The following is a 21363-nucleotide window of genomic DNA, read 5'->3' on the forward strand; positions in this document are numbered from 1 at the left end:
AACTTGTGTCAAGTCACTAATCACCTCCAGAGTGTCAGAGCCAGAGGTAATGTCAGTGACAGAATTCTCAAATTCTTACTCAGGCCCTCAGAAATGTTTTATTCCTTTGGTTCCCTTGATACCGCACTCGTTTTGGTTTTTCTCCTACCTTAGTGGTCACTTCTTTGCTGGATCCCCCCTCTGTTGGCCAACTTCTAACTCAGGGCTTGGTCTGGATCACCTTCCCTTTTCCCTTTTGCCACACTCATTCTCTTGGTGATCTCAACCAGTCTCAAGGCTGTCAATATCATTTCTTTTTTTTTTTAATTTAATTTTTAATTTTTTTAAAATTTACATCCTAATTAGTTAGGATATAGTGAAACAATGATTTCAGGAGTAGATTCTTTAATGCCCCTTACCCATTTAGCCCATCCCCCCCTCCCACAACCCCTCCAGTAACCCTCAGTTTGTTCTCCATATTTATGAGTCTCTTCTGTTTTGTCCCCCTCCCTGTTTTTATATTATTTTTGTTTCCCTTCCCTTATGTTTATCTGTTTTGTCTCTTAGTGTCCTCACATGAGTGAAGTCATATGATTTTTGTCTTTCTCTGACTAATTTCACTTAGCGTAATACCTTCCAGTTCCATCCACGTAGTTGCAAATGGCAAGCTTTCATTCTTTTTGATTGCTGAGTAATACTCCATTGTGTGTGTGTGTGTGTGTGTGTGTGTGTGTGTATATACCACATCTTCTTTATCCATTCATCCATCGATGGACATTTGGACTCTTCCCATACCTTGGCTATTGTTGATAGTGCTACCAAAAACATTGGGGTGAAATGTGCCCCTTTGAAACAGCATACCTGTATCCCTCGGATAAATGCCTAGTAGTGCAATTTCTGGGTCATAGGGTAGTTCTATTTTTAGTTTTTTGAGGGACCTTCATACTGTTTTCCAGAGTGGCTGCACCAGCTTGTATTCCCATGTCAATATCATTTCTAAATTGATGACTCCTAGATTTCTATCTCTAGCTTTGATCTTCCCAAGGCTTCTGGTGTTTCCATTTGGAAGTCATAGGCATAGCAATCACATAATTAATCTGTCTCAGATTTTGCTCTTTACCCTTCAGTTCCTAGCTTTAATAAAGTGAGACCTTCCTTCCACATCCCACATCGTAATTATCAGCAGGACTCTCTCTACCTTCAGACTGCCTTCACATTACATCCTAACTCTGACCATCTCTTCCAACATCCCTTGTCCAAAGCACTGTCATCTTATCCCCTGCATTTTGAAATAGCCTCCTAATGGGTCTCTTTGCTAATTTGAAATAGCCTCCTAATTTGTTTCTTTCTCTGATATAGTCTGTTTTTCACCCTGCAGTCAGTCATTGCTCATAAATATATATCAGATCTGGCCCCTGCCTACCCCCCTCACCTCATTTCCTGTCCCTTCCTGATCCCTGGGGCCCAGTCTTTGTCATTCTTTGAACACGGCACACATCTGCCCCAAGGCTTTTGTTTTTGCTGTTCCTTCTGTTCTCTGCTACTGGGAATGCCCTTCCTGTAGATATTGACCTAAATTAAAGAGTATTAATTATTTTGGTATAATCTCTTTTCAAACTTTTCCTTGATCTCCCCATCCGAAAAAGCAGGGACTGGAACTTTCCATCTTCTTTTCATTTTTTTATTTTTTTTTTATTTAAAAAAAAATTTTTTTTTTCAACATTTATTTATTTTTGGGACAGAGAGAGACAGAGCATGAACGGGGGAGGGGCAGAGAGAGAGGGAGACACAGAATCGGAAACAGGCTCCAGGCTCTGAGCCATCAGCCCAGAGCCCGACGCGGGGCTCGAACTCACGGACCGCGAGATCGTGACCTGGCTGAAGTCGGACGCTTAACCGACTGCGCCACCCAGGCGCCCTCTTTTCATTTTTTTAAAAAAATGTTTATATATTTTTGAGAGAGAAAGAGAGAGAGAGAGAGAGAGAGAGAGAAAGAGAGAGAGAGAAAGAAAGAGACAGAGAATCCCAAACAGGCTTCTCACTGTCAGTGCAGAGCCCGACGTGGGGCTCGAACTCACAAATCATGAGATCATGACCTGAGCCAAAATCAAGAGTCAGATGCTCAACTGACTGAGTCACCCAGACACCCCTTCTTTGCAGTTTTAATCAGAGTGTAATGTTGTATTATGTATGTGTTTGCTATGTATCCCCTTGAGTGCGTATCAGCTCCGTGAAGGCAGAGACATTATTGCTTTATTCCTAGTGCCTGGAACTAGGTGCTTGATAAATAGTTATTCAATTTTTGAAATAGTGAGAGGTATTAAGTCCTACAAAGATAAGGGATATATAAGAATGAAAAAGATTAGGTGTAATATTTTTTAAAAGTTAAAAAAAAACCCTGTAAATGATAGGTGGAAAGGAATGTGCATGGAGAAAATTGTCCAGAAGCAGAAAAAGAGAGCTCAGAATTCCGTGGCTCTAATCTTCCCTCTTCCCTTCTCCACCATCCCGGGAGAGTTCCCTGTTGCATAACTGCCATGTCGCGAGCCAAGAGAAGAGATCAAGGGGAAGGCCTTCAATGAAGCTTCAGGGACTTCAGGGGTGCATCCATGGTGAGGGTGGGCCTCAGAGTATTCTTAGGAAATTAAAATTGGTGAAACAAAGTAAAATTGGGGATCTTATGTTTCCTAAACCTACTCCTCTTGAAGCATTGAATGTGACAAATTGTGAATTTAACTCTTATGATGATGGTAACCACAATGATTTTTTTTTTCAAGTGGTGCTTTTCTGACTGTCTTTGGTCAATATCCTATTTCCTAATCTCCTTTAAAGTTGGAATGAGAATAATTGATGTAATTGTTTCCAGCTCCTTGGGTCACTCCTCCAACAGGAGCCAGGAGTGGTATATATACCTCTCACTTAACATGTTGTGAATTCTACTCACTGATGGAGAAGAAGACTAGAAGGAAAATTGTGCCAAAGTAATGAATTCTTTTGTTTAGTATTATAAGATATAAAAGGATTGGGACATTACCTTTAAATCCTGTTAGTATTTTAGTATACTTTTCTAATGGGCAAAGCCTTTCTCTTTAATTGGAGTCTGGTTGACACACAATGTTACATTAGTTTTAGGTGTACAACATAGTGATGCGACAAGTTTATATGTTGTGCTGAGTTCACTACAAGTGCAGCTATCACCTGTCACCATACTACACTATTACATACCATCGACTGTGTTTCTTCTGCTGCACCTTTTATCCTTGTGACTTATTCATTCCATAACTGGAAGCTTCTATCTTCCATTCCCTTTCACCCCTTTTGCCTACTTCCCATCCTTTTTCCTTCTGACCACTATCAGTTTGTTGTCTGTATTTATGGGTCTGTTTCTGCTTTAAGTTTGTTTGTTTATTCATTTGTTTTAGTTTTTAGATTCTACATATAAGTGAAATCATATGGTATTTGTCTTTCTCTGCTGACTTATTTCATTGTGTCTGCTGGCATAATACCCCTTAGGTCCATCCATGTTATTACAAATGGCAAGGTCTCATTCCTTTTTTATGACAAATATTCCATAGTGTGTGTGTGTGTGTGTGTGTGTGTGTGTGTGTGTGTATACACCCCACATCTTCTTTATCCATTCTTCTATCCATGGATAGATGTTTCCATATCTTGGCTATTGTAAATAATGCCGCAATAAACATAAGGGTGCATAAATCTTTTTGAATTAGTGTCTTTGTTTTCTTTGGGTAAATATCCATAGTGGAATCACTGGATCATACGGTATTTATATTTTTAACTTTTTGAGGCATCTACTTACTTTTTTCCACAGTGGCTGCACCAATTTGCATTCCCACCAACAGTACACAGGCTTATTTTTTCTTCACATCTTCAACAACATTTTTATTTAATGTTTTTTTGATTCTAGCCATTCTCACAGGTGTAAGGTGATATCTCATTGTATTTTTATTTGCACTTCCCTGATGATGAGTGATGTTGAGCATCTTTTCATGTGTCTGTTGACCATCCGTATGTCTTCTTTGGGAAAATGTCTATTCAGGTTTTCTGCCCATTTTTTAACTGGATTATTTGTCTTTTTGGTGTTGAGTTACATAAATTTTTTATATATTTTAGATATTAACCTAATGGGGAAATCTTTAATGACCTCCAGAAAACAGGGAAGGGATATTCCCTACCTTTGTACATGTAAATATGACCAATAAATATTTATATTACCTGAACTTTGACTCTAAGTAAACATGCTGCATAACAATTATCTGACATAGCTGTGATTTTGAAAGTTTAAAACATAGGTATATGGTGAGCACATAATCCTGTGGTGCTCACATCGCCCAACTTTAGCTATAAAATTTGTATTATTATTATCAACATCATTATTATTATTATTTTAGAAAGAGAACATGCAGTCAGGAGGGGAGGGAAGAGAGAAGGAGAGAGGGAGGGAGGGAGAGAGAGAGAGAGAGAGAGAGAAAGAAAGAAAGAGAAGGAGAATCTTAAGCAGATTTTATGCTCAGCATGGAGCCCAACACAGGGCTTGATCCCGCAGCCCTGGGATCATGACCTGAGCCGAATTCAAGAGTCAGGCGCTTAACTGACTGAGCCACCCAGGCGCTCCTAAAATTTGTTTTAAAAGGTCAAGCACAATTATTTTGTAGTGTTTGGGTCATTTCAAAAGATTCATATGTAGGCACTTACTGTATTCCTTTATGTTTCTTGTTGATTTCTTTTTTTCTAGAGGGAGAAGAAGATGAGGATGAAGAGGATGAGGAGGAGGAAGATGAAGAAGAGGAAGATGAGGAGGAAGATGAAGAAGATAAAGATGCAGAGCCCCTGGATGAGAGCTTGGATGGTGACGCTGAGCTGCTGGGGTTTACCCTCCCTGGCGTCACGTCTCAGGAACCTGGTTTAGAACAAGGAAACCTGGGCCCTTTGGAGGGAGCCACCTACCAGGTGCCAGACGCCATCGAGTGGGAGCAGCAGAATCAGGGCCTGGGTAAGAGGCATGCGTGTTTCCCTTTTCCAACTCCCTGTCCTTCTTTTATTTTTCTAAGGTGGCAGCTTGCTTTCTTGGCATCGATTATGGGGCAGAATGGATTTTCTGGTTATGTTTATGGGTGGTTCATTTCAGAAAAAGTTATCACTTTCTTTTTATAGGTTTATATTTAGTGCTGTTAAATAGCCAGGCTCCAAACAGTCTCCACTAAGAGCACAGTTACCTAATTTTTGGAGGGAGTTCCATTTCTTTCCTTCCCAGCTGGAAGACAGCTATAGGTTTTGGGAGGACTTCCAAATGGGGAGGGATGTGAGTAACCAGCGTGCTGAACAAACAGTGTGAATGGTCTGAAGTCAGAAAACAAATACGTGGGGTTACCTTCTGTCCCTGTAGAATTTGGTGCCTAGCGGAAATTCCTCCCCCACTTCTGCGTGAGCTTTCACAGGCTTGTCACTTTGCTGTATTCTTACGGCTGCATTCCGTTGTCAGACAGTCTCCGTTCAGCAGCCAGCGTCTGGACACCCATGTGGTCGCTGTCTCTTGGGTACAGCCCAAATGATCAATGAGAGGCTCTGTGAATGCAGGCTCACCTCCCGGCTGACACTGTCTTCCCGGTCATCAGGGAAGCTCCCCTGTCTGTCTCCTCTTGGCTTTTTCTGGAGAGATGCTATAAGCTCTGGGTGATTCCTTGAGGCCTTACTCTCTTGACTTGAGGTAAGGTGACCTCTTCTCCAAAGAAGAACCCTCTCTAAAATTTCCTTGGTCTTTAACAGCCAGCCCCGTTTGTAACCTTCAAGTGTAGCCGAGGTTAGGTTGAAAAGTCACAGAACTGGTGTTTGGCGATTTCATTGAAAATGTGGATGTTGGCCTGGAGCTTTGCTCAGGAATATCATACTAGTGTATTTTGGTGCCTCAGTTGAAATGTCCAATTTAGAATCCTATTGCATATGATTTCTTTTTTAAATATTTATTTACTGGGGCGCCTGGGTGGCTCAGTCAGTTGGGCATCCATCTTAGGTTCAGGTCATGATCTCACGGTTCGTGGGTTCAAGCCCTGCATCGGGCTCTGTGTCAACAGCTCAGAGCCTGGAGCCTGCTTTGGATTCTTTGTCTCCCTCTCTCTCTCTCTCTGCCCCTTCCCTGCTTGTGCTCTGTCTCTCTCTTTCAAAAATAAAAACATAAAAAAATAAAAAATTTAAATATTTATTTATTTTGAGGGGGGGCGCGCCGAGAAAGAGGGAGAACAAGAATCCCAAGCAGGGATTTGATGTAGGGCTCAATCTTACGAACCGTGAGATCATGACCTCAGCCGAAATCCAGAGCTGGGTGCTTAACCGATGGAGCCACCCAGATGCCCATGCATATAATTTCTTAAAGATCGTTCTCCCCTCCCATGAAAACTCTCTTTTTTAGATTGGTGGTGAGAAAGGGTGAGTGCACTAAAATACGTGTAGAGCTGGGAAATTGCTGTGTCAGTTTATTGCATGGGTGTGTAGTTTAAAATAAGCTCTCTCTGTCTTTTTTTAAAGCTCAAATTGGACTTGTAAAATTTTGAAGGTTTGCAGGCAAAGGAGGAATGCTTTTCTTTGATGAACTGTCCTTTCCATTTGGTTAATTAGTTCATCCAACAAACCTGACTGAGCATCTACTCTGTTCCTGGTACTTTGCATGGCACTGGGGACACAGAGAAAAACAAGAATAGTGCCTTTTTTGGATTAGAACGGAACTCATTTCATAAAGGTTTCAATGTGGGGAGGGTGAGTTCTATAGTAAAAGTAGGTTATAACAGGGCAAAGCAGAAATACTGAAGGGGGCCCTATTGTCCTCCTGTCTTGCCTCCTTATTCCAGCCTGATGCACAGCTAAGTTTTCTTAAATTAGTGATACCAGTTTAGTGATTTGTTATGGTTTTAAAAGTGATTCCCACAAGGAATTTTTTTTTAATATATCAGGTTTTTCTGTTAAAAATAATAATTTACCATTTCCCTAGATGTCTCTTACCTTTTATTGTCACTTGCTTTCCCGATAAATTCATTGTATCAACATGTTTTTAGGACTGAGTTTCCTGGGAACCCAAACAAGGAACACATCTTCCAAGCTGTTTTGTTTTGTTTTGTTTTTTTTCTTTCCACCGTGGGAAGACTGTGTTTGAGTAGTGTCTGGGACTAAACTTTTATTTGCTCATCAGCTTTTTCTTGGAATGACAGGAGTATCTCCTAGTCACTCATAACCAGTACTAGCTTCTGGTCGACATTAATTCATACAGTTTTCTAAGTACACTCAGGTCAGATGAAACAGAGGAAAACCTCTATTTGGATTTGGAAAACCTCCTGTGATGGACTTTTGTGGTAGGTAGAATAGTGACTCCCTAAAGATGTCTACGTCCTGATCTCTGGAGCTCGTGAATTTGTTACCTTACATGGCCAAAAGGACTTTGCCGATGATTAAGTTAAGGATCTTGAGATGGGGAGGTTATTCTGGATCATCTGAGGAGGCCCAGTATAATCACAAATGCCTTTATAAGGGGGAGGTAGGAGAGTCAGAGGCAGAGAAAGAGATATGATGAGAGAGGCAGAGGTAAGAGTGATGTGGTCATGAGCCAAGGGATGCCAGCAGCCTCCAGAAGCTCGGAAAGACAAGGAGATGAATTCTCCCCTTGAACCTCTAGAATATAACCATGTTGACACCTTGGTTTTAGGCCCTCAAGACCTATTTCAAACTTCTGACCTGCAGAACTCTCAGATAATAAATTTGTGTTGTTTTGAGCCACTAAATATGAAACTAACACAGATTTCAGTAAGCGTTTCATGGAAAGCATCATTTTAGAAAGTAGAACTGCAGGGCAGCTCTAGTCAGAGTGTGAATCTTGTAAACTTAAGTATAGTTTTTTCTTCATGAATCATTAAATATGCAAAAATTGAGGGGGGCCTGAGTGGCTCAGGCAGTTAATCATCCAACTTGGCTCGGGTCATGATCTCGCGGTTCGTGGGTGTGAGCCCTGTGTCCAGCTCTGTTCTGAGAGCTTGGAGCCTGGAGCCTGCAGCCTACTTTGGATTCTGTGTGTGTGTGTGTGTGTGTGTGTGTGTGTGTGTGTGTGTCTCACTGCCCCTCCTCTGCTCGTTTGCTCTCTCTCTCTCAAAAATAAATCAACATCAAACAAATTTTAAAAGTGCAAAAATTGAGACCTTTTAAAAATAATTCTATTTAATATAATACCATTCTAGTTGACCTTCTTCATTTTTGCTTTCAGGCGGGTTATTTTATTTATAGATTATCACATCCTATTTTACAATATGAATGGTGTTCCAAAGCAAATGCTAAAACCCATATAAACCTTTAAAAATGAACAGATTGAAGTGGGTAGCTGGGATTGGCTAAAAATAACACAAACTCTTTGAATAGATTATAATTTCATTTCCTGTGAAATAACATGAGCAGAAAACTTAGATGACTTTCTAAGGCAAAGCAGTAGATTCATGGCCTCAAATTCTCGGAACTTCTGTTTTCTGCATTGCCACATACACATCACCTCTAAAGCTTTGGAGGGAGAGAGCTCAGCTTCTTGATCTTGCTGTTGGGAGGTGTGAGTGGAATGAACTGTATGTCACTGAAATAGAATTAGGAGTGAAAATCCCCTGTTATAGCAGAGGTGGATCAATTGATTGGTATATAGGAAGTTCTTTTTTTTTTTTAAATGTTTATTTATTTTTGAGAGAGAGACACACACAGTACAAGCAGGGGAGGGGCAGAGAGAGAGGGAGACACAGAATGGGAAGCAGGCTCCAGGCTCCCAGCTGTCAGCACAGAGCCCAACGCAGGGCTCAAACTCACGGACTGTGAGATCATGACCTGAGCCGAAATCGGATGCTTAACCGACTGAGCCACCCAGGCGCCCCATATGCAGAAACAATTTCTTCTCTTATCTAACAAGTTCATTTTCAAATTTATTGGCAAGGACCCGCACAGAGTAGACACTATGACTCACACCACTTCTAATCCTGTTAGGTATTATAGTATGTCATACAATTCTGCTTTAAAAATATTTTTTTTAATGTTTACTTATTTTTGAGAGAGAGAGAGAGAGAGAGAGAAAGAGCATGAGTAGGAGAGGGGCAAAGAGAGAGGAAGACACAGAATCTGAAACAGGCTCCAGGCTCTGAGCTGTCAGCATAGAATCTGACGCAGGGCTCAAACTCACAAACCCTGAGATCACAACCTGAGCTGAAGTTGGACCAGACCAGCCTGCTTCGGATTCTGTATCTCCCTCTCTTTCTGCCCCTCCCCTGCTTGTGCTCTGTCTCTCTCTCTCAAAAATGAATAAACATTAAAAAAAATTTAAAATCCATATGACCCAAGTTGAGTCAGCATATCCATTTTATTTATTTATTTATTTATTTATTTATTTATTTATTTATTAAAAAAGTTTACTTCTTTAGTTTGAGAGAGAGGTGAGAGAGATAAAGAGAGAGAATGAGTGGGGGAGGAGGAGAAAGAGGGAGAGAGAGAGAATCCCAAGCAGGTTCCACACTGTCAGTGAAGAGCCCGACCTGGGGCTCCATCCCACAAACTGTGAGGTCATCACCTGAGCCGAAACCAAGAATCAGTTGCTTAACCACCTGAGCCAGCCAGGTGCCCTGACATATCCATTATAATGTTTAAACATTTCCGGTGCAATTAGTACCTGGGGATTCTTTCCTTTTTGCATTCTGTATCTGCCAGGATGCCTTTAGCTATGGGTAGCAGGGACTGTAACTTAAATTGGTTTAAAGAAAAAAGAAATGTATTTTCTCCAAAACAAAACGTATTTTCTCTGTCCAGAGACAGAGCTCTTGGGTCAGTTGACTCAGTAGCTCTGCTGTCATCAGTGACCCAAATTTGCCCACCTTGCTGCACTGTCCTGCTTGGGGTGCTGACTTTGCCCCTGGACTGGCCTCCTTACAGCTGTTGGGATGGCTGCAACAGCTTCACATGTCACACCGAGAAAAGACACTGTCCAGGGAAACCAGGAGGCTATCTTTTCACCGTATTTCTTTCTTCAGAGACAGGAAGCTTTCCAAGAATCCCCCAGTAGAATTCTTGCCTCCAGTTGGCTGGGGTTAGGTCACATGCCCATTTCTAAATGGTCGTTGCAAGGGGAGTGTGGTCACGTGGCTGGAATGGGTGGAGGTGAGTGTCAGTCACCAGGCCTATCAGCCAGGGTTCATGTGTTTTTCTGTTCACTTCCTTGTAGCTGATACTATCCATGTCCCTTCTATCCTCTAAGAATCCCATGACCAATCTTGTTAAAATAATACCTTCATTTTCAATATGTTTCGAATTCATAAGTTCTGGATGAGAGCCTGAGGGTGGCGTTGTTCCATTTTCTTCCTCAGGAGACCATTTTGGCCACTTCAGTTTGGTTGATGTTCTGGATGGACCGTGCTTTCAAAACCATCAAGTAGTTAAGTGCAGGAGTATTATAGCTACCTTCCCTTTCATTTCAAAGCCTGCATCTAACATTGGAACGGGCTTTTGATTTAGGAAGTGGAATATTTTCCCCTAGAGGTCTTTAAAAATCATGATAAATATTCAGTTAATAACCTAGGGATGTTTGTGGAAAGCAGAAGAATGAAGGGCTCTCATGTATCTATTTTTTTGTCAGACATTCGGTGAGTACCCACTACATGTGTGCTATGTGCTATGGGAATACCGAGAGGCTAACATATGAAGAGGGAACTTAGCATGGGTCCAGAGAGTGGTCCCATAGATGTGAGGTCAGTGGCTGAGCAATTCCACAATGCAGGACTAAATCATCACCTACAACCAGGGGCTGCTTTGAGTAGCAGCCATCTGGGAAGTGTGACTTCAAGGGAGCTTTGCCTGATCTCCTAATTTATATCACCCTTTCTGCCTTAACATGATGCCTACTTTTCTTTCTTTTTTTTTTTTAATTTTTTTTTAATGTTTATTTGTTTTTGAGAGAGACAGAGACAGAACGCGAGTGGGTTAGGGACAGAGAGAGAGGGAGACAGAGAATCCGAAGCAGGCTCCAGGCTCTGACCTGTCAGCACAGAGCCCAATGCGGGGCTTGAACTCACAAACCGTGAGATCATGACCTGAGCCGAAGTCGGATGCTCAACCGACTGAGCCACCCAGGCGCCCCTACATGATGCCTACTTTTCAATACTAGAGCCTTACCTGGGATTGAGATTATGTATCTTGAGAAGGCCTTAGAAAAAAATGCAGATCTGTCTGGGCAGGGTACCTCATTAGGATATTATCATTTATATTTTATTATTAATTTATCAGGTTCATTAGCAGGTGATGTAGGATGATTTTAAGATAAAAGAGAGAGGAATACAGAACAAATGTGTTTTGAATCAGTGGGAAGGTAGAATGAATTGTAGGCAAAGGTGTGGGGGTTAGGCCCTATAGAAACAGCACTTGGGGCACGCAAGTGGCTCAGTTAAGCGTCCGACTCTTGATTGTGGCTTGGGTCATGATCTTAGGTTCCGTGAGTGTGAGCCCTACATTCGGCTCTGCACTGACAACGTGGAGTCTACTTAGAATTCTCTCTCTCTCTCTCTCTCTCGCTCTCGCTCTCGCTCTCTTTTGCTCTGCCCCTCATATAGTGCAACATGAGCTATGGCAGCAAGGGAAAATGCTCCACGCAAGTAGTGGGAACTGTGAGATTTCAAACATCTATGTATTTTGATGTATAACATGTTAAACTGTGGATTAAAAGGTTGCTCAGGAAAAAAATAAAAGGTTGCTCAGGAAGCTGACAGGGCCGACATAAGTAAGTATGTGTATGGAAGGGGAGGGAGGAGCGAAACTTTAATCCAGTGTAACCAGCGCAAAGTGAATGGCAGATTGGCTAAAGCCTCCAGACCAGTGGCTGTGGATCTTGGCTGCACATTGGAATTACCTAGAGAGCTGTACAACACTCTGAAGCCTGGGTCTTACTCAAGAGGACAACTGCCCCATACTGATCGACTGCTTGTTGTTCCCTTGGGGTAAGGCGGCTTCTGTTCATACAGGAGAATGGAGAAAGGGGATTTTAAGAAGTGTTTGTATATTCTATGAATAGAATCCCCATTGGTAGAGATTTACAGTGCTTTTAGTGATCTTTTGTGTATTGTATTAGCGTGTCTTACAGAAAAAAAAAAAAAAACCAGCCAGCTTTATACGGTGACAGAGAGATCAAACTTAAATTCAATACCTATGTTTTAATTTCCCCAGAAAGCCCTTGGTCACATTACAGACTCCTAAATCTGCACTGGAGACATTTGTCCCCAGACACCTGCATCTGGGAAGACTCAGCATCTTCCGATATGAGTTTCCTTGGTGGGCACGTGCCAGTTGCCTGGGGTTTCTTTGTGTCCCGAGTTGGTAGCCAGGGTTTCTGGATTTGAGGCTCATGCCATTCGCCCTTACTTTGGGAAGGACTGAATTGTTTTATTTTTCCTAGACAGAGGGAGTGGAAGACTTGGGACCTCCCTTTTCACATAGGCAAGGCACCCTGGTGCCCAAGTTTAAAATAGAGATTGTGATCCCTCCCTCTCTCTGCCTCACGAGGATGAGCCCCTAAGAGAAATTAGGTCTGCAGAGGAGGACATCTTCCAAGGCCAAGATATTATTTCTTCATAGATCTTTCCATTTGAACTGTTGATTACTTGCAGATTAGTACTAGTTGGGGATTCTAGGGGAGAAAAATCTGTCCACACGCCTATGGTGAAAGATTCAACAAACTCATGATTTCCGTAGGTTTTAAAAACACTTATTTCCTGAAGTTTCCATTTACTTATTTTTATCCCTTTGTATTGGAGGTGTTTTTGTCAGAAGCCTTAAATCCTCTTTTTAGCACGAGGAAGGTTATAAATAGGTTAAATTCATAAAAACGAATAGACATCCTTCCCGCTGACCCTTTCCAACTGTGCTCACAAATGTCTGCCAAGGACCACAAAACAGAAATTCGTATGAACCAAGTAGAAAGGTGAGCTGGCCAAGCCAACGGAAAATCAGATGCTGGCCTAAAAACAATTTAATGTACTCTTGTCTCTTTCTTTCATTTTGATGTTCATGACACTTCTGAAGAGCAGTTATGCATATTGACTACAGTCAAGCTTTTGTGTTCCTTTAACACAGGAAATGTTAAGCTCTTTGGAAAGGGGGAAAGATTGATGGCAGGGATAATTTTGTGGATTGTGCTAATTTTTTTTTAAGACAATGATTTTTCAAAGCTGTTTTTGCACCAACAATCTCAGACTGAACTGAGGCTTCAGGAGTTCATTAATTCCAAGAGTTCTAGGCAGAGCTCATATTGTTAACACATGCACATACACATGTATGCACACTCACAGTTCGGTTTGTGCAAGTCAGCTGTGGGACACTGCACGTTCCCTTCTTCTCCTCCTAAGTTTTCTTTTGAGAAAATGAGCGGGGGAAACCCATAAAATAGGGTTAGTAGAGACTGTCTCTCTAGCACAGAGGCAGCGGCGACTACCTGTGTGTGCAATTTTCTGTGTCCAGAGCAGCTGACTCCCTTAGACATAAAGCCTCTCTGGGCATATTCCTGTGTTGCGGAAGGGAAATCAGTCTTGGTGGTTAAAATAAAAACCTTTGCACCAGCTGAGTCTTTCCGGTAATATAGTTGTAAGTTCTGTGTGATCTCAAAGAACTGCCAGCCTCTCAAGCTGGCCTCAGGAAGCCAAAGCTATTTTCGAAATTCAAAGGATTAGTGGTGCAAAGCAAAAATACAACACGGCGAAAGTGAAGGAGGGAGTAAATGTTAAAACAAGGACTCGGAGATTTAGATCAGGTAACTTGGAGATTCAACAGTTTGTGGATCGGAGGCATTTCTTAACATGTATTTGTCTCTTTTATATACCACTGGTATATTCAAGGACCTCCATGATCTGTCTGGGGTCTACTTTCCACTTCACTTTTCCTGACCTCTGCCTTCATCAGGCTGTAGTCACTGTCACCAGAACATGCATTTCTGCAGACATGCATTTGTCTGTATGCAGCTCTTGCAGAAGCCTTCCTGGCAACCCTAAGTCATGATGAGCCCTCCTTTCTGAAACTCCTCCAGCATTTATTGTCAGTATTGCTCAGTTTCTATACACTGCACTGTCTCGTTTTGCTTATTATTTTTGGAGAGCCTCACAACATCTAGCACTTGGCATTGAGTACTGTTGGTTGCTTAAAAGGGGTTGCTTAAAAGCTTTTCCAGCTGGTAACCATTCTGGGCCTGAAACTTTCCAGCACAATTGGGAGGAGGGGTGGGCATGCTTTATTGCACTCGGCCAGTTAAACAGTAATCCCATATGTAACTATCCTGAGTAGCAATATGGGGCTGAGGTGTGGTTTTCAAATGGAATTCAGCTCAGGTCACCTGGGTGGTTCAGTTGATTAAGTGTCCGACTGTTGATTTCGACTCAGGTTATGATCTCATGGTTTGTGAGACCGAGCCCCACCTCGGGCTCTGTGGTGACAGTGTGGAGCCTGCTTGGGATTCTCTCTCTCTCTCTCTCTCTCTCTCTCTCTCTCTCTCTCTCTCTACCCCTCTCCCACTCATAATCTCACTCCCTCTCTCCCTCTCAAACTAAATAAATAAACTTAAAAAAGTAAAATGGAATTCAGCTCAATTAATGGAAAAAGCATTAGCTCGATTCATGGAATAAATGGTAACTGATCAGGTACTGAGGGCTTTCCATAATGCTTAAAACTGACATTAAGCTTAAATATCACATGGCAGGTAGAGCTTCATCTGATATTAACTTTTTTCTTGTTCTACTTACGCCAGAGTAATTTTTACATCTATTTACAAAGCCTTTAGCAATGAACTAAATATAGCATGCCTTTGGGTCCCATAAAGAGCATAGATAGCATTTTGAAGGCCAGGTTTTCTGGAACATAATCTAACATTTTATTTTACTTCTCTAGCTTTAGTGAGATGTCATTGACATATAGCATTGTGTAAGTTTAAGGTGTATAACGTGTTGTATTGATATACTTATATATTGCAAAATGATTACCAACATACTGTTAGCTAACACCTCCATCATATCACATAACTACCATTTCTTTCTTTCTTTCTTTCTTTCTTTCTTTCTTTCTTTCTTTCTTTCTTTCTGTGAGTAATTTAACATTTTAGAATATTTTTTCAGAATGAACTTTGAGTGATTCTACACTGTAGAACTGATCAGACCTTGGAAACATTGGGCCAGTTACCTCATTGTCTTAGCATCTGAATCACATAGAATCAGAAGACTGCATTCCCACAGTGATCTATCATTTAGAAAATTTCCAAATAGTGAATTAGGTGGCTTGATGGAGGTAAGGCCTTTGATTGCTTCTACCAAAGAATATAAACAGTCATAGTATCAGCTAGATGAAAGTGGGAAATTAATTGAACCTGATTCTCTTGGCTACTGGATCATAGCTTCCCCAAGTCAGAGAATCTGATTGTCTTTTTTTTTTTTTCAGTTTATTTTGGAAGAGAGGGAGAAAGCACATGAATGGGGTAAGGGGAAAGAGAGAGGGAGAGAGAGAGAGAGAGAGAGAGAGAGAGAGAGAGAGAGAGAGAGAGAGAGTCCTAAGCAGGCTCTGTGCTGTCAGCACAGAGCTGGATGCCAGTCTCGATCTCATAAACTGTGAGGTCATGACCTGAGCTGAAATCAAGAGTTGGATGCTTAACCCACTCAGCTACCCAGGCACCCCCTGGTTGTCTTTTTGTATCTCGCTTCTGGCTGCAGGAAAATTATAATTATAATAATAGTATTTTAAATGTTTTAGTGTACTTCTTTGAAAAAAATGTTCTCTTTTCATGTCTTTAATGCCCTGTACGAGGTCCTGGATATTGGGTTCTTGTATCAAAGTTTCCCTAAAAATAAATTTGGACTGTTGATTATGGAGATCCTTCTGGAAACCTACACTCAAATATCTCAGCTCCCTAGGGGCGCCTGGGTGGCGCAGTCGGTTAAGCGGCCGACTTCAGCCAGGTCACGATCTCGCGGTCCGTGAGTTCGAGCCCCGCGTCAGTCTCTGGGCGGATGGCTCGGAGCCTGGAGCCTGTTTCCGATTCTGTGTCTCCCTCTCTCTCTGCCCCTCCCCCGTTCATGCTCTGTCTCTCTCTGTCCCAAAAATAAATAAACGTTGAAAAAAAAAATTAAAAAAAAAATCTCAGCTCCCAATTACTCATCTTTATTTATTCAATGATCTGTATGAGATAATAAATAGACTCAATGCTTTACAGAAGCTGAAGCCCTTATCTGAATTTTTGTAATTAAATTTCATTGAATTGGAGAATTAGGAGAAAAAAATCACATTTCTTTCATTAGGAATGAATTTCTTATGTGAAAACTCAGCAGTCACTTTTCCTTTGGAGAGCTAGAGATGGAGTCTTGGAACTAAACCAGAAGATAATCTCTTCATCAGCTACAGTTAATAAAAACATTAATAAGGCACGTTACATCTGAGGAGAGTGCTGTGAACTGAATCCTTTGTAATCAGAATGCACTTGTAGACTCAGTTGGGGAATTATTAACATGTAAAAACATCTAGTAGGCTCTCCTGAGAATTAAACAAGAAGAAATACTGAGAGAATTGGGAAAATTTTCAGAAAGGAAGAAATTAAGTATAAATTGCCCTCTTCGAAAAATACAGAGGGAGTGAACAAAGGTGATGTTAAAAAGCTTCCAATTGTGCTAAACCAAAATTGAGAAAGTGGTGGAAACTGTGTCCTTATTTCCTGATTTGCAGTTACATGCTGCTAAATTAAGTTGAATTACTTCATCAAATGCTATTGGTGCGCTGTATTAAGAATCAGACTATTTGGAGTCTCCCAGACAATATTTGTTTTACTTCCTCTGGATCAGCAAAAGAATGCATTTAACTTTTGCATTTCAGAAAATAGAGCAATTTGGTAGTTTTTCCCTGTCTCCAACCGAGACCATAAAAGAAGGATGCTAAAGCCTCAAAGCCAAGCTTAGTGGTCAGGGGAGGTTGAAGTCAGCTGGTGAACTTGTTCATTTCATTTTGGCGTTTGAGAATTAATAACCACAGGGTGCTGCCTTTCCAACTCAGAACTATTCTGCTTTTCTGTTGGACAAAAAGATTCTTTCACAGAACCTGGCACAAAATATAGATACATGGTCAACAAGGGGTCCCAGTTTCAATTCATGTGGAGAATCTTTAAAGTAAACTTCACAAACATACAGATTATCAAGACCCAGGGAAGGAATTTAAAATGAAGGAGTGCTCACAGTGGAGGGGATTTTGATTTACATCTTCCATCTCTAAGTTCTCCTGCAGGGCTGAAATATTTCTGAAATAATGGGATTTGATTTTTAAGCTGCTTCTTTTGAAAGAAGACAACAGCTGTTCAGAGCAGGATGGATTTGATGGATCCTTGGGGATAAATACCCAAAGTAATGTTGGGTATTTCCAACTGCATAAGGTCTGATGTGAGATCAGCCATAGGCACCCGGTGAACGACTACCTGGGTTTGTTTATCGCAAGCCTGATAAAGTATTGCACATCCCGCAGGACCAAGACCTTGGGCTTTTGAGCCCTGCCACAGGCAGGGAAGCAGATAGGTAGGGGAGGCCACTCACAGAGTGTTAAGGTGAAGAGTTATTGCCAAGTAGACCTTACTACTCAGGGCTCAGCCATTGAAACCACAGAGACGACTTACTGACTTAACCCACTAATAGAAAAGGGGTGGGGGCAAGCCATGGGAAAACTATGATGCACGGGAGTTTGTTTTCAGAGGACTCTTGTGGGCTTTTCCTCGTCCATCTCCCTGGTCACCATGTCATCATCCTCACTTTGCAATCTTCCTCTGAGCTCAGGTGATGGCGCCGTAGGACCTCCCTGGGATTCAGAGTGGCTTCAGTCACTTAATCCCTTCCACTGTATCAAACACTGTTTCTCTAAGACCTTGGTTTTAAGACTTTTTGAAGGACCATCAATAATTCATAGTTGTTAAAAGATACATTTTAAAATTAGGATTAATCATGATTCTCATTGAGATATAAAATGAAAATGTCAAAGATTTTTAAAATCTCATTAATTAATAAAGGAACCAGGCAGATGCCTCAACCAGTTCAAAGCACAGATCAAAGAGTCACACATTTACATGGACTCAAGGTCTGTTAAAATGAATTTAGAAATGGATACAGGGCCAGGTGCCTGGGTGGCTCAGTCGGTTAGGTGGCTGGCTTTTGATTTCGACTCAGGGCGTGATCTTGCAATTGTGGGATCAAGCCCCACATTGAGCTCTGCTCTCTGTGTGGAGCCTGCTTGTGGTTCTCTCTCTCTCTCTCTCTCTCTCTCTCTATCTCAATCTCTCTCTCTCTTTCTCAATCTCTCTCTCTCTCTCTCCCTCTCTCTCCCTCTCTCTCCCCCTCTCTCTCCCTCTGCCCCTCCCTGGCTTGTGCTGTCTCTCTCTAAAAAGGAAAAAAAAAAGGGATGCAGGCCAACTTTTTCCAGTATTTTCCCTTGAGAAGAATTATTTGTATTGCTATGAGCTATCTACGATTTAAAGATTTGTAAAATAGTCCAAAGCCAGTGCAGAGCCCTAATGGAATCACATAATTTTCAGGGGCTCTAGCACTCCATTACAAGATATTCAATAATCTCCTCCTTATTCTAAAGTTTACATTTTTTTCCGTTACACACTAAAGTAAGAATACCTTGTAACCCTAATTTGTTTGGAAACATTTATATCGTGAAAGAGTAGTTGTTAACTCAAAGAGCTAAATGGTGGACATTGGATAAGTGGGAGTGTATCTGTCAGGGAGGGCCAGTTGCTGTAACAAACAATTCCCATCTCAGTGACTAACCACAATAGATTTATTACTTGCTCTTCTCACAGTTCCTATAGTCACTCAATTATACTTCCATCACGTGTCTCCACATCTTTTTTGGGCCTAAGCAGCTTCACTGGATCCTCTGTATCTAGGCAGAAGGCAGGAAAAAGAGAGAACTTGGGGAAGTGGGCTGGGAACTCTTTAGCTTGGAATGGACTTACTTTTCTGTCACTCAGATTCTGTTGGTGAGAATTGGTCACATGACCCCATGGGCCAGATGGTCATGGCAGTGATAAATGTGGCTTAGCTGAAGCAAAAGCAGCTTGGTGAGCCCTTTGCGTTTTCGGGGGTCTGCTTCTGTGTGTAATTCTCCTCCTTCAAAGACAATCCCCAGAAAACGGTTTGCTATTTATAAATTATTGCTAGGTCATTAGTGATGAGCAGAATAGTGTCTGCTCTCCAGAAGCATGTGATGCATCGGGAAGAAAAATCTGTAGTGTGAGGCAGGATATGATATATGCTGTGGGAAAAAAATGCTCTGAGTGTACCAAAGGGTGAAAGAGTAATCTCGACCAGGAGGAACCATGGAAAGCATTAGAAATAACACTAATGCTTGGCAGTGGAGAGGCTAGAATTTGGAGTCAGGAAATCCTAAATTCAAGCCTTTGTTTAATCACTATTGACCCTGGATGAGTTTTTAACTTCTCTGAGCCTTGGTTTTCCTAACTCTAAAAAAGGGCATAGTAACGCTTAGTGCCTAGAAGTTTTGTAACATTACATGAGTAAGTATACGTGTGCAAAATGAAGCAAAAGCTCATTTGTATGAGATCTTAAACGTTAGGTTGATTTCAACAGACAGCAAAGGGCAAGAGGTCTGCTGAAATAAAGGCCCGTGGGTTCCAATCCTTTCCTGCCTCCCTCCTCACGGAGCTTTTATATGTTGGGAATTACTAATACGATGTTTTTGAGAAGAGGGAGTCCACTACCAAAAAGACATTTGAAAACCTAGATATTTTTGAGAGTGTAATAATTGAACTCTTTAAAAATCTGATAAGGATTTCTAGAGGTCTTTGCTGATCTATTTTTTTCCTCCCCGACGGTGGTCTGCCCAACACGCCGTTAACTGTTTAACCACTGTAGTGTAAAGCAATTGTCTGCCTTAGAGACGGCATAAATAATTATTAGAGTTTTTCACCTTTCAAATATTATTTTTTCCAGCTATAGGGTAAGGTTTCAGTTTCTTTTTTCCACATTTTTGCCTGTAAGGTAAACATGGAGGATAATTATATAATGCTGTTAGGAAAGAAAAAGAAATCACAACATGACTACCTTCAGAACATTTAGCATAAAGGCAGTAGCATTAGGATATGAACTTGAAAATTGAGTGTTTTATACTACTTAGTTCATATAAATTCATACTACTTAGTTCGTATAAGTCACATTCAACTTCTCCACACCATGAATGTCTTAATATTTTTATATAGCTGAGCATAAAAAAAAAAAAAGCAGTGAACATTAACATACATACAAATTACTTGGGGATCCTGATACAATGTGGGTTTTTTTTTAATGTTTATTATTTTTGAGAGAGAGAGACAGAGCATGAGCAGAGGAGGGGCAGAGAGAGAGAGGGAGACACAGAATCCGACGCAGGCTCCAGGCTCTGAGCTATCAGTACAGAGCCTGACGCGGGGCTCGAACTCACGGACAGCAAGATCATGACCTGAGCTGAAGTTGGACGCCTAACCGACTGAGCCATCCAGGTGCCCTTACAATGTGGATTCTGATTCAGTAGGTCTGGGGTGGGACCCGAGATGCTGCAACAAAGCTCCCAGGAGATGACGATGCTGCTGGTCTTTGGACTACGCTGTGAGCAGCAAGGGGCCAGTGGATATAACTTTTTATCTGGGAGGTTGAGGAAGCCTCACTTAGGGACATAAAGGGGTCCAGAAGGTCTTTTGAAAAAGGAGTTAGAATTTTACAGTATCCTCTTTTATTAAAGCTGCAGTTGGTTGGTCCTCCCATCTGTTCAAGACAGAATTCTTTAGATCCTTAGACTAGCTAGTTTGGGCCCTGTTTTAAAATTTAATTTAATTTAATTGGTTTTGTTTTGTTTCCTCTTAATGATAATGACAAGGGCATTTCATCTGTCTCTGCCTTAGTGTCTTCAAAAGTAAAACGGCCTGGCTGTTACCTAGTGCAGAGGAGGAATGCGGATGAACGATGCCATCCTCTTTTTTCTCTTTTTCTTTAATGTTTATTTATTTATTTTGAGAGAGATTGAGAGAGAGCACAAGTGGAGGGAAGGGCAGAGAGAGAGAGAGGGAGAGAGAGAATCCAAGCAGGCTCCATGCTGAGCACGGAGCCTGATACAGGGCTCGATCTCATCACCACAAGATCGCGACCTGAGCCACTGTTAAGAGTTGGACACTTAACCGACTGAGCCACCCAGGCGCCCCTGAACTATGCCACTCTCAACTAATATGTTTAATCTTACTGACCAATCTTACCATGAACCCAGCTACCCAGATAAATCACTTCCATGGTTATTATTTTTGCTTATAGGAAGTGTGGAATT

At 41.5% G+C, this 21363-nt stretch overlaps 1 protein-coding gene across 1 annotated transcript in view; it reads left to right on the top strand.

Annotated features, from left to right (window-relative positions):
• The window catches only part of ARMH4 (armadillo like helical domain containing 4), a 122043-nt gene that overhangs the window by 35611 nt on the left and 65069 nt on the right, over window positions 1-21363 (top strand). The window contains exon 5 of the mRNA XM_047079759.1: window positions 4733-4990. Within this exon, the coding sequence (XP_046935715.1) occupies window positions 4733-4990 (258 nt within the window). The remainder of the gene's footprint in view (window positions 1-4732; window positions 4991-21363) is intronic.

Source organism: Lynx rufus, unplaced genomic scaffold (assembly GCF_022079265.1).
Source record: "Lynx rufus isolate CCGP_SWC_20201006 ecotype Redwood Valley unplaced genomic scaffold, mLynRuf1.p SCAF_17, whole genome shotgun sequence".
Lineage (NCBI taxonomy): Eukaryota > Metazoa > Chordata > Mammalia > Carnivora > Felidae > Lynx > Lynx rufus.